This window comes from Malania oleifera, chromosome 3 (genome assembly GCF_029873635.1).
Source record: "Malania oleifera isolate guangnan ecotype guangnan chromosome 3, ASM2987363v1, whole genome shotgun sequence".
Lineage (NCBI taxonomy): Eukaryota > Viridiplantae > Streptophyta > Magnoliopsida > Santalales > Ximeniaceae > Malania > Malania oleifera.
The window spans coordinates 124105403-124120151 of NC_080419.1; the positions used below are offsets into that span (position 1 = coordinate 124105403).

General features: G+C 33.9%; 1 protein-coding gene across 11 annotated transcripts in view; it reads left to right on the forward strand.

The window, feature by feature from the left end:
* Window positions 1-211: 211 nt before the first annotated feature.
* The window catches only part of LOC131150951 (uncharacterized), a 40971-nt gene continuing 26433 nt past the window's right edge, over window positions 212-14749 (forward strand). For 5 of the 11 annotated variants that reach the window (XM_058102045.1, XM_058102043.1, XM_058102044.1 and 2 more), the window contains exons 1-4: window positions 212-321; window positions 821-995; window positions 4068-4166; window positions 4816-4919. In XM_058102045.1, the coding sequence (XP_057958028.1) occupies window positions 861-995; window positions 4068-4166; window positions 4816-4919 (338 nt within the window). In that variant the 5' untranslated portion in view covers window positions 212-321; window positions 821-860. Of the gene's footprint in view, window positions 322-817; window positions 996-4067; window positions 4167-4815; window positions 4920-14749 lie in introns of all 11 variants that reach the window. The other 6 variants (XM_058102048.1, XM_058102046.1, XM_058102052.1 and 3 more) reach the window with 3 other exon arrangements.

Genomic DNA, 14749 nt, shown 5'->3' on the forward strand with positions numbered 1-14749 from the left:
AATATAATATAAAATTATACAAAATAATTTAGATTTTAAAATTTATTTTATCAAAACCAATGTTTACATTTTTGGGTTTTCCACTAGCCAACCTAATTTTTGACGTCATAAATTGTAATATTAATATAGAGCATGATAATAATTATAAATAAATAATAAATTATTAATTAATTAACTATTATTTATTATTTATTTAGATAAAAAAATAAATATAAACACGGAGAACATTTTCAGGCGAGACTGGAGCCTGGAGGGGAATCCGAAAACGGTCTCAGATTGTGAATGGCGATGCTCTCAACAGTCTCCACTCTCAATCCTCAGGTCTCTCTCTCTCTCTCTCTCTCTCTCTCATGCACACACACACACACACCCACACACACACACACACACACTCACATACTCACATGGATTGCTCACTTCAATCGATTTGTGTGTTTAGATCACAATCGGATTATCAATTTTGTTTGTTGGACTAGGTCGAAGGTTACCGTTTTGATTTTGAGACTGTAATTGTTTTTTTTAAAACATTTACAGGCGACTATTTATTGCTTTGTTATAAAGTTTGAATTAATTGAAATTCAGAGCAGGAGTTAATAAATTGGAGGAATTAATTTTTCGTGTGTGTGTGTGTGTTTTTTTCACTTTAAGGATTGGGTTTTTTTGGCTGTGTAGTGTCAGTTTTCTGGACTTTTTATGCTGTTGTTTCACTGATTTTTAGCTTCTAGTTGTTGTACGATTTTATTTTGAGAGGAAATGCTTATATTTTTGCAAATATTTTGTTTGAAAATTTCTGAATGGGTCTTTTGGACGATGATAGTAGAGCATGAGAAGGTGAGGAGTGGAAAATTTGTGAATTTGCGATGTCTTTTGACGAAGAGGAGAAACAATGGAGTTGTGGGAAGGTTGGTGGTGTGAAGCTTCATCGAGTCAGTTCTATTATTCGCGACATTGGCGAACCTTGCCTCCACCAATCACCGATAAAGGTTGTTATAGCTGTAAGACTCTAATGAACTATTACCTATTCTGTTTTTGTACCATCTTGATACCAATCTGTGACTAGGATCTCTGTTTGTTGGGTTCTCTGATTCAAATAGTGAAATTTTTGTTTCTTTTTGCACAGATTTGTCATTTTGTGTGTTAATTGTAAATACTGCAGTTGAATGGTTTATACTGCAAGTGAATTGATGATTTTTTGGCATTTGATTGAATTTTCAAAACTTGATTTATTGAAAAACTTCACTCTGTTCCATTAAAAGAGAGGGGAGTTAATGCAAGTGCTTTTGAGTTACCTTTGAATAAATGAGAATCGTTGTTTTCCATTTTGTGCAGACCCTCAATTAGCTATTGTCAAGTCATTTTAACATCCTTTAAATAAATCTAGCCTCCAATCTAAGCCATATCTTATCAGACGTTAATCTATTTCATATTAATGCGTACATAGAATTGACATTGAACGCTGAAATTTAGGTCACACATTATTTCATTATTTTGGTGAATCAAAGGAAAGAATAGGGAGGAGAAGAAGCATAACTTAGACATTATGAGACAATTAGTGTGTAAAGCTCATTGCTGATGTGTGATTGATTTAGAGATCCAGTGATGTGTAACAACGATAAAGAAATTGATTTGACAAAATATAGTGGAGGTAAGTGATCTTAGATATTTTTTTATTATATTTTTTTTGTCATGACTAGATTCTAGCACAACTCCCGATAGTTTTTGAGCTTGTCAATGATTGAGCAGATGGTGTGGCTCTGGAGGAAGACTAGAAGTAGGTCTCTTTGATGCATCTTAGGTCTTGGTGACTCCATAATTGAGTACGAGAGGATGGTAGATTTGATTTGTTACCTGCTAGTTTTATTAGAGGCTCATTTGACATGTTGTTCTGAGAAAGTAATCTTGTTTTTCTATCTTTTATTTATTTATTTTAAATTAAGGAGCTGAAGTATTTTACAAACGTGTATAGCAGTAAATCCTTGGCACATGAGTTGTTGCAAATATGATAATTCCATTTCTAGTAGGCCCTTTGCAAGTTGCACTTAATACTATTGACATGACATCAATGCAATTCTTTATTGGATAGCTTTAGGTTAGATGAAATTGTTTAGATTGTAGGGTTATAATTTTGGAGAAGAATATCGCCCTGAGTTAGATCTTGAGGAGTCCTTTGACCTCATGGATCTGGTTCTTGATATTCATTTCTGCTGAATGAATTCATGACATGGTGGAAGGTGCATATGGGTTAATTAATTGTGCTAGTATGATTTGCTGGCATCTTGCAAAAGTGCAAGGTAAGGTTGTGTACTATAGACCCATTGTGGCCTGCCCCTTCCCCGGACCCTGCATATGCAGGAGTTTTGTGCACCAGGCTGCTGCCCCCTTTTTTTTTAGCTGTGGACTTCTAAAGTTTTGCAAGATTGAGGAAAGTTAATTTGTTCCCTTTTTCTTCTTTCTTCTTGTTGTTGTGGAAGCTTTAGTTTGTTTCTTTAAGAAGGTCAAGGGTGATTTTAGAAAATACTAGTCTCTGCTATTTAGGTCAAGAGGAGCAATCTTTTAGCTTTGAAACTGAGAGTAAATAAGGAAGAGCCTGGAATGGAATTTGAAAAAGATATATAACAGGGTTATGAAGCTCAGCATTTGTTAAGGTGCATATTGATATTGATACTATTTGTAGTTAACCATACTTTTGGACCATTGGCCATGCCTTCCTTCTGTGAGGTTTTACAAGGTAACTACAGTTACTACACACGTCTGCATGCAGATGTATGCACATGCCCATGTGTCTGTGAGCAACCAATATTTGTGTGTTAATATTTTAATGATCTTTTGTCTTTCTAGGGTTTAAATACAACAACATGGAACTTATTTGAGTTGCTTTTTTTTTTTTTATTTAAATTTTATTTTGACGTTGATAATTATTTTCCATTACTTCCATAAACCACCAGAAAAAGCCTTCTGTATTTACACAAGAAGTCGTCAAAATCCAACCAAGAAGCTATGACAATTTTCCTGTAAGAATTCATTATAATGTCTAGACTCCCAACCACAAAGAGAACATGTCTCGGAGGAGACATCTTAGTTGTTAAAGCTTGGGACTTTCATGTTGTGGAGGTCTTAGGTTTGAATCATAGGAGGGGTGGGAAGGGGTATGGGATGGAAGATGGGGCTGCCTCCCATTGTGTAGCTTAGGCCTTAGGCACAGTGTGGGTCTCTAATTGACCACAAAAAGAAAAAAAAAAAAAGAGCATAAGTATCCCTGGGCCATAAGGCTCCCTGCTTTGCAAGGGTAAGGGGAGGGTCGTCACAGTGTACGCAGCCTTACCCCTATTTTTATGCAGAGAGGCTGTTTCCTTGGACTCGAACCCATGACCAACTGGTAACAAAGGAGCATCCTTACTGTTGATCTAAGGCCCACCCTCAGAGCACAAGTATTACTTGTATGCAAATTTTTTTTTTCCTGGGTGCAATAAACGGTGGGTGCAGCACCACAAACATTCCATGATATAACCCTCATTATATTTTGGCAGAACGAAGTGGCGAACTTAAAACCCCATCATCCATATCTTTAGCTTGTTTATATAGTATTTCTAATATAAATATTACTTCTACTTAATGTAGGGTTTGAAAACAAACAAGTTCTGATTACAACCACAACTAGAGGTTTGTTTTTTTTTTTTTTTTCTGTGAACAAATTAGAAAGAAATCAAAACACTCCTTTTAGAAAGCTTTCTTTTATTCTTAACATACAATTTAAAGCTATATAGTTTTTAATAAAAAAATATGATGATTTTTTTTTTCGGAAATTGGCAAAATAATCAAAATAATCCTTACTGTATAAATTTTGTGTTCTTGTATGCACTTGCATGCGTTTATGTCATATAATATTGTATTTTGTATGGCATGTGCACCATAAGATGCAATCAATATGAGATAAATATTACCGATAAATACCTTTTACTAATAAGATACAAAATATTTTATATTTTGTATGGTGTATTTTAAGCTTTTGACTGTTATGTCTGTGGAATATGTCGCTGCTTTTCTCCAATGGTTTCTAAATGAAACAGGTAAGTAAAATGCTTAAGCCGGACAAGTGGCAGGCAGCTTTTGATAGTGATGGAAAGGTTTTTGGTTTCCAGAAAGCACTGAAGTTGATAGTTTTGGGGGTATGTCATTTCTTCATACATTTCAGATATCACTGGCAGCCGTTTTGTTGTGTGGTATAATTGTGTGCCTTTGTAATCTTTTTAGCCTGCAACTTGTCAAGTTATGCTAACTACACCTACCATGTAAATATGCTTTAGCAATTGGGAAGCATGATAGGGGTATTTCATATTTGATGAGGCATTATATTTTTTTAGGTTAGAATGTTGGCTTCTATTCTTAACCTGTATAGAGAATGACTTTATTCTGTTTGGGAGTGCCCAGATCAGCGGCATGAATCTCATTTTGCCATTTAAATTATTAAGTTAGTGGATCAACTGATGCATATTTGTTTACCTGATTAGCGTTAATCTTTTGTTTGTTTTTAGTTTTGGCTATATTGTCTTTTTTTTGGGTCCGTCAAATAAGTTATCTCAATAATAGATCAGATGCTTATTGATATCTTATGCTTTTAGCTGATTCTATGCTTGTATGTGGATGTTTTCATTCTGCAAACTTACAGTTCTTTCATTTTGCCTTCTGTTTAATTTTTAGGCAAAGTATTTGTTTATTTATTTCTCTATCTTGGAAATAGTGATTTGAAATTTTTTTTTTTATAGATAATTTCTGATTTCCTTGTAACTGGTAATTTACTTTATTTCTGAATGGTAGGGTGTGGATCCATCTATAAGGCCAGAAGTTTGGGAGTTTCTTCTTGGCTGTTATGCACCAAGCAGCACTGCTGAGTATCGAAGGGAACTGAGGATGGCTAGGAGGTTCAGGCTCCTCTATATTTTATACTCTCCATTTTTCAACCATTTGTGTTACACTTCAATTTTCCAATTATTTTATTTATTTTATATTAATGAGATCATTATCTTCATCCTCCCCCATTGCAGTTATTCATGTCTATTCTTTCATGTCAGCTTACATGCAAGCAAAAGGTGTTTATGTTCTATAATTCTCATCTGCATGTTAGCATTTAATCTTTTGACTGTTGACAGTGTGAACATTTATTCGCTTTCTCCATAAGAGCCTATTGGTTGTATTTGTTTCTTAGAGAGAGTTTTTTTTTTCTGAAATTAAACTTACTTGAGGGATTTAGATTTCAGGATAGCACTAGAAATATTGCAGTCAGAAAATTGGATGATCAATTGATCACATGTTATAATCAAGCAAGAATAGTCAATCTATGGTGTCTCCTTTGGATAACATGTCTAGTCCTATATTTTTTTCTTTAGTTTTATTTTCAAATTTTTTATAACCAGGGAGTATTGGCTGTCAATACTTTTTTTATATAAAAAATTGTGAGGAACTCTTTTTACGTAAAAGATTGTGAGGAAATTGCAGGATGGAGCTTTTCTTCTCCTCTTGCCGATTTAGTTCCTTTGAACGAGAGTTCAACTTGAATTATTCACTAATTATAGTTGAGCCAACTGTTAGATTGACACCAAGAACATATGGTGGTGGTGGTTGATATTCTGTGGAATTTTTTATCCAAAGCCAGTGTTTTCATTGTGTCAAATTGACCTAAGTCTCCTTTACATGTAGAAAGTGTGGAGCTCCTTTTATTTATTATTTTTTAATTTTTTAATTTTAATTTTTACTTGCTTATCTTTTCTCTTTGAGTTTTCTTAACAAGATACCTGTTGTAACTTGTGGAGAATGCCGGCATGTGCATATTATGCATGGAACATGGGGCTCCAGTGGACATATTTTAGGGAAGCTTGATAACTAGTTTGTTAGGACTGGGTTGGACCTTTCCATCACCATTGCATGAGCTTTATTTCCCTCTGCAGTTTGCCAATTTATTAATCTTGGCATGTTAAACCATTCCAAATAATTGGGTGAATTAAATTGCTAGAGCCTTATTTGATTAATATGACTTTCAAATGTTCAGAAATATGCTGTCTTGCTCTGTGGATATTTAAAGCACTTCAGTTGCACATCTGTCTTGGTGCAGAGATGTATGCTCTGCATCTGATCCTTACCAATGAGATTCTGCTGGGGGCGGGAATCAATTTGATCACATACTATATGATTATTTGGGTCCTCCAAGGACTGTTTTATAACTTAGCTGCTGCATGATCTAACTAAACATATTTGATGGTCTTGAGCCATCTGATTTTTGTAATTTCTGATAATAAGATTTCTTAAGCTGCAGCTCTAATATTGGATATTAATATTTTTTAATAAATGACCAAAAAAATAGTCTTTGATTTAGTCTGGTGATTAAGGTACACTCTCTTTGATGGGTAGGGGGATGGTGTATGATTCAAGCATGTGGATTCCACCCTGTGGATTATTTTGAGGGTTATTTCATTGAGCATTTGTCAGGTTTTCAACAATTTTCTATCATAGTAGTGTTTAAGGCCTTCTTGTTCTCAATGCAGTAGGATTATATTAAACTTTATTTTGAGCATGCCATCTAATGTTCTAAAATGTGTTTCAAAACTTTGTCCAAAGTCACATCAAGGATGAGAGTGGGTAACTTGCTGAATTTTTTTCCTCTGCAGCTTGCTTGTGCTTTTGAGTTGTCTTATTGGAGATTGGTTTCACTTCCATTAGAGTAATAAAAAACATGAAACTTGTATATATGTAATTTCAGTTAATCTTTCACTAAAATTTGTATACATCTTCATTATGTCTTATTGGAGATTGGTTTCAATTCCATTAGAGTAATAAGTGTATATATGTAATTTCAGTTAATCTTTCACTAAAATTTGTAACGTTTTCCAATTTAGTTTTTTGGGTCCTTAGAAACAGGAACGGGTTTACTTTGCTGTACAGATTTTCTCTTATATTGCTTGATAAACTCACTAGTTTTGAAGTTAATGCTACATGGTTCTATATTACAATGTCATGATTGAGGTTTTAAACAACATTTACATATAGTTAAAGTTGCCTTGAGCTTTTAAAAATTATATAATGGTCTTAGGAAGTGCAGATCTGATGACCTAAGGTTTACTCAAAGATGCACCATTTTTGCTTTATAACCCCCCCCCCCCCAAAAAAAAAAAAAAAAACAAAAAAAGGAAAAAAAAAACAAAAAAAAAAACAAACTCATTAGTAGTACATCTATTTTTAGAAACTAGTAACTATGTCATGTGCATTGCTCGTGATTAAATGTGAATAATATTGTATAAAATATTTTTATGAAATGCTGACATAGAGATGAGATACTATTATGATACCATACTGATACAAGGACATGAACAATCTTTTTAAAATGTAAAATATGATATTATGAGAATGGTCTTAATGAAATTACGTAAAATATTAAATTTTAATATTTATACAACATTATAGGTAAAATTTTTAACAAATACATATATATTTCATTCCTTTTTTTTTTTTTTTTCAAATTTTGTAAAAAAATCTATTATATGACTTCTTCCAATGAAAATATTAATAAGGTTATTGAAATTTCTAGATTGTGATTGCTACCTAAAATATTTATATTTTACTTCTCATTTACCTATGATAAGTTGATGAGCCTTTTAAAATTCAAATAGATTGAAAATTTATTATTTTGAGTGTACTTATAGGTCTATAATTTATTTCTAAAATATCTAAAAGTTATATTTTTATTTATCTAAATAATTTTAGATACTTAACAATAATTTTAGAAGATGTTAGAGGAATTTATCTATTATATTTTGGGTTCCTTTTTTTGTTTTTAGGTTCAAAATTTTAACTTATCAAAAGTGGATTTAACAACTGTAATTTATCTAATTTTGGTTGAATTTAATTTTTTTGAAGAATTGTTTGTCTTACTTTAAAATGAAAGGATATTTTTGGCACAAGATATTTTTTTTGTTCATACTTGTATTAGCAAGTGCTCACACATAGACAGATAGACAGACACACACACATAGAGACACACACACGCACACATATAGTATAAATATATGTGTGTGTGTATATATTGTTAGTTTATTTTTTTAATTAAATTGAATATTTTCATTTAGGTTTAGACATTAACTTCTAAACATTTTAAATGCCAAATAATCTAATTTTGGTTAAACTTACTTTCTTTTATGAATATTTTGCTTTTTTATTAGGGAATTTTTTCCACAAATGATTTACACTACCCACACACACACACACACACACAGATACATATACATATTATAGAAACTTTTAAAAGATATGGATATTTCTGTCTACATAATGATTTACTCTATTCTTACATTTGCATATAGTGTAGATAATGTATAATCCACTAAAAGCACCTAGGGGGCTTGTACACTTTTGCACTTGAGCTACCAGTTTTTATATTTGATAATAACAGCTAACCTTGTTTCTTTTATAATTTCTGTTAATTTTTGTCGAAGTATTTGGTGAATTGAGGGACCTAATCACAATGATAAGTCTCATATGCTATTCATATATATATATATATATATATATGAGGTACATAACAACGACCACAATACTGTCACTAACTCATGCCTACTAATATAGCAATAGGACATGCTAAATGACCAAAATTTACCAGCAACACTCCCCCTTAAGTTGAAGCATAGATATCATAAGCTCTTAGATTGTTACAAATGAATTTAACATGAGAACCCCCAAAGCTTTTATGAATAAATCTGCAAGTTGCAATTCAGACTTCACATGAGTGGCTGTAATGAGCTTTTGAGCTAGTTTTTCTCAAACAAAGTGACTATCAACTTCAATATGCTTTGTACAATTACAGAAAACTAGGTTGGAGACTACAAGAATGGCAAGTTGATTATCACACATTAACTCCATATGTAAAGAATGTGGAAAACTAAGTTCTTCCAATATATTCTCTGACCAAACAAGTTTACTTATAGTGTGAGATATACCGCAATACTCTGTCTTCTCACTTGACTTTTCCACCACAATCTATTTTGTACTCATCTAGGATACCAAGTTACCACCAACAAAAATACAATACCTGGTTGTGGATAATCAGTTGGAAGGTGACTAAGCCTGATATGCATTTGTATATCCTTGAATATAAGTGTGATCCTAATCCTTATATAAGAGACCTCTCCTAGGTACTCTTGAACTACTCCTTCTAGGCCAATTCCATCTCTGATTCTTTATGGTATCAGAGACTTTATCTTTCAATGAGAGCCAAATTTAGCACATAAACCAGCACCAATTTTATGCTTTATGCATTTGTATGCTTCTTCTCTTGCTTTCAAGATTTTCCTCCAGGTCCAAGAAGCATTTGGTGGAGGTTTTATTGCCCATAGACTTCTGTTTTTAAGCTTATAAATTGACAACCATCTCATCCAAAGAGAACCAGAAGAAGAACAAATTTTCCTGATTAGCTTTATTGCAACAGATTTCATTCTGAAATGTGCTTGATGCCCAGACCACCTTCAGTTAGAGGCTTACAAATCTCATTCCAACTCACTTTGCATCCGGAGGTATTCCATTCATTATCCTTCCATAAGAAGGATTTCAGTCTTTTCTCAATCTCTGAAATTACTGACTTAGGAAGAAAGAGCGAGGAACACTAATAAGATTGAATACTTAGCAGAACTGATTTGATCAGTTGGAGTCTTCCAGAATAAGCCAGATGCTTGTGAATCCATTTATAAATCATGGCAGTAACCTTGTCCATGAGTATATGGAAATCTACCTTCCTTACTCTCTTTGTGACAAGAGGTAAGCCAATATATTTAACAGGCAGTGTACCAATAGGGATGTTCAATATCTGCAGAACTCTAGATTCTTCAAAAGATATAATACTTGAGCAAAACAGCCCAGATTTTGATGGATTGCGTTGTAAGCCAGAGAGAACATAGAAGAGAAATAAAGCAAACTTAATATAGGCAGCTGAATTTGAATCACCATGATCAACAATAAGCAGATCATCTGCAAAGCTGAGATTTGTAATTTTCAAAGAGCTACATTTGCTTTGAAATGTGAATTTAACTCCTTCAGCTGCAGTTTGCAGAATTCTTGAGAAAATCTCCATATCGATTGAAAACAGACTGAGTGATAATGGATCCCGCTGTCCAACACCTTTTTCCCCTTAAAAGCAACTCTCGAGAGATCCATTAATAGCAATAAGGTGTACAGATGCATTTCTTAATCCAACTTGAAGTTCAATGGGGTACCAATGCTGTGAAGCATCTTTAATAAGAAATTCCAATCAAAGGAATCAAAAGCTTTTCGAAGGTCTACTTTTAGAGCCATTCTAGGAACACGATTATTGAGATGATAGTTGTGGAGTAAGTCATGAGCCATGATAACATTGTCCTGAATAGTTCTGCCTTCTATAAAAGCTGCTTGATTTGGAATTATGAAAAAGGGCTAGCAGCTTTGAATCCTGTTTGCTAATATCTTTGATATGCACTTATAAAGTTCATCGCATTAAATTGGCCTGAAGTTTGGATTCTTTACTTTAAGAATCAGAGTTAACAAGAGTGGAATTGACTTGCTTCAACAACTTTGAATCCTTGAAAAATGACAACACAGCTTGAGAAAGATCTGTTTCAATTATAGGCCAGCAGGCTTTCTAAAACTATGCACTTTATCCATCTGTGCCAGGGGCCTTGTCATCTGAAAAAGAAAATATTGCTTCCTTATTTCTTCTTTAGAGATAGGCCTACTAAGTAGCATCTTCTCCTTCTCTGTCCATTCAAACTAAATGAATTCTGCCATATATTTCACATCACAGCTTGTTGCATCCTTATTTTCAGTAACCAATAACTGTTGAAAGTAGGAAATGAACTCCTTAATTTCTTCATTGCTTTCAATCCTTTGGCCATCATTGCCTATGAATTCTCGAATCTGAGCTTTGGTCCTTCTGTCCTTGAGAATTTGAAACAAACTTATTATTTCTGTCTCCAAGTTCAAGCTACATGATCCTTGATTTCTGTTTTAGGAAGCATTCTTCAGCATTGATGAGATTAATATATCTTTCCTGCTTTTCATTTATTTCATTAACGCCAATCTGGCTTGGATTATTGAGCAATAGTAGTTCAGCTTTCTTCATATCCTATTTAGCAGCTTTAATTCTATTTGATATATCGGAAAATTGATCTTAATGAAAACTTTTAAGAGCTGTTTTCAGCTTCTGACAGAATATAAAAATTGGGTTCCCTTGTGAAATGGGATTGAGCCGACTTCCTTTCACAACTTCAAGAAATTTAGGATGAAGTGTCCAACAGTTAAGAAATTTAAAAGGAACATTTATTTTTCCGGCCGACTCTGAAGCAATATTTACAACTGCTGGGCAGTGATCAGATGCCCCTGGTGAAACAAATTCAACATTCATATTGGTAAACTTCAGATAATAACTCTGATTTGTAAGGACTCTATCCAGTTTTCTAGAAATGAGCCCACTATCTCTTTTGTTAGACCAAGTAAAAATGGGATCACAATAAGGAAAAACATGCAAACAGGAATTCATCAAAAAATTCCTTAGGTCCTCCATTCCAGATTTGCTTGAGGAGATTAAATGGCTACTGCTCTCAAATACTCCTTGACTGAATTGAAGCCACCCAACAAAATCCATGGGTGTTCATTTATCTTAACATTTAGGGATAGAAGATGGCTCCACAGGTCTCTTCTTTCAACTGTATCATTAGATGCATATATAGAAGACATCCAAGAAGAGTGATGCTCCTTATCAATTACTTTGAGTGATATACTCTGAGAATTCTTTATAATTTCTTCCACATTGAATTGCACAGGGTCATAGCATACCCAAGTTCTGCCTTTATTATCTGTAGACTCATAGTTGTGGATAAACACCCAATTTCTCTTTTTCTGCTGTGAAACTATGCTAAATTAACAGCATTCACTGTAGTCTAACAAATCCTCAACATGCTCAGTTTTCTCCCTGAAATTAGCTTTGAAACTTCGTTTTGTTTATAGGGAATATTCAGTCCCCTTATTTTCCAACATCCAATGTTCTACATCATTAGTGCAAATCTTGCAGAAACTTTTGCTTCATGCTGTACTTGATTTAGCATTGGGTGAGAAAGTTTGACAAGATTTCCCTCTATCTACTTCTTGAACTTCAGTAGATTCTGCTTTTGGTACAGGAGGTGTTTTTTCACTAGCTGTGTTAGAATTGGTGTGATCCCAAGAGGGGGGTGAATTGGGTTATAAAACATTTTGGCTAATTTAAACGTTTCGCTAATTCACCACATATCATATCCCATTTTAATTATGGTCGTGTATGTAAAATGATTAAGCTATAAGTGTGAACATACACGTGCAACATATCTCATTTAAATAAAAGTGTGTATGCAAATAATTAAGACTAAACAAGCATACACGTGCGGAAATTAAAGTACAGTAATTAAATGAGATAGAGAGAGAGCGACACAAGATTTGTTATCGAGGTTCAGCCAAACCAGCCTACGTCCCTGCCTTGGGCATACCTCCAAAGGATTATACTATCCCTGCTCACTTAAACGGGCGGAGCAGAAGCCATTACAACCTTTCCTTATAGGGCAAGGTAAATCCCAGCTCGATTACAAGGTTGAGCCCAACTTGTCTAATTTACGGGGTTGAGACTCCCCAGTTCAATTCTCAAGATGAACCGAACCGGTCTCACTTACAGAACTGAGACTCTTTAGTTCAATTCCGGGCTGAACCCAACCAATACAATAAAAACATTTTTGTACATATAATATGCTTATGAAAATACAAGCAAAGATGTACACGTTTAAGCTCTAACAAATGCACTCTCTAATGATATGAAATATTTTCAGTAGAGTAAGGGTGCTTAAATAGATTTAAACCTAATAAGAAATTTTCTCCAAAAATATATTTCAATAAAAATCAGGACAACCTAGGGTTTGTTTTTAAAGAAATTTTTGCACAAAAGAATATGTATGATCTTTAGTTTGAGAAATAGTGTGCAAAAATATTGGCAAGCTAAAAATGAGTTTCTTCAAAAAAAATATTCATGAAGATGAAACAAGTGGTGAAACATCAAGCAAACTTTCTCAAGAATGATTTTCAAGAATAAATAAAAAGATGAGAGTGTGTGCTTATAAAAGCAAATAAAAGCCCAAATAAAATACTTTTTTGTAAAAATGATTTACAATAATAAATGAAAGAGAGTAAAAAAAGATTTGCCCCAAAGAAAAGATTTTTGCAATAAAAATGGTTTGGGGAAACTTTGATTAACAAAGGGTTTAGAGAGAATTTGAAGTTAATCAAAGTTTCTAATTTGAGGTTATGAGGGGGTATGATAGATTTTCTAAGAATTATGACCGTTAGAGACATGTTAGGGATTTTTGAAATTGTTTAATTAAATTTTTACCCTAATTATCGCGGTTAAAACAAATTAACCCGGGAACGTCGGTCGCCCGGTCCTTAAGGCTGGTCGCCCGAACAAACACAAGTATGTTCTTGGGTTCGGGTGGCTGAACCTAGGGCGATTTTCTATTCGTTCATGACTTTGGGCGCCTGGTCCACGGTTCAAGTTGTCGAACTTCACTATTCGGTCGCCCGGGCCTATTTTGAACTACAAGTTCGGTTGCCAGGGGATAGTGGGAAAAGTTAACTTTAAGGTTCGGTCGATCGTGGATGGTTAGTTCAAATATGGTTCAGTTGTTCGAGCCTCAGTTAACTTTTGACTTTTTACCAGTTCGGTCAAACGAGGCATTTATAACCTCCTAGGTTCGGTTGCCTGAAGCTCTTTCAAAGTAAATTTAGGTCCAGATTTTGATTAAAAGTTTCACTTGTTCATATAGGTATGACATTTTTAGTTCAAGGGATTTTTTATGAAATGTTTGGGAACCTAAGGTCAGACTATGGCCTAGGCTTTTTAATTAAGCCCAAAAATCCGGCATTGGTCGACCGAAGTTTTTACAAACTTCATTTTAGCTCTAATCTTTGACCCTAACCAATTGGTTATTTAAGAAAAAGTTCTTCTGTGAAAAGTATTGGTCCCTAGGGTCAATCTAAGGTCGTCTGAGCAATCAATCCATATCATGTAGATGCATGCATTATTATAGACCAAAGATAAAAATTAAATGCAATTTAATAGAACTGTTATATCTTCTTCTTCTGCTCTTCAGGTTTGCATGGAACAACCAAGATGATGTGAGCTTTAAGTCCTTTCTAGCTTCCATCTTCCTCTTTTGTGTGTGCATTCCAAATAATGAACCTGTTCAAAATACTAAACACACACATGAGACACTTGTGCTTGTCAACATCCAAATAGAGATCGGACTCAAAAAGCCAACAAGCTGTGATAGAGATGGCAATAGATGAGGATTGACATTTCTTCAGAACATCGAAATGATTTTTAGATAGCACATCATCCTTGATTTTTTCCATGTAATCCATTTTCCTTTAATTTTACATTTTTCTCTATATGATAAGAATCCCCACACTGAACACATTTTGGCGGCTTCTATATATATTCTAATTTGATTGGCATAAAATACCCTCTGGTGATAAAATTTCAACCCTATCAGGCAACTCATCCTTGATACTAATTTCAGCACAAATTCTTGCAGCAGAGAGACTCTTCAACTGTCTAATAAAGGTGTCCGGTGTCAGTGGAACACCCATAGAACTTGCAATACAACTCAATCCTTCAGGATTCCAATATATGGAAGGAATGTTATGGAACTTAATCCAAATT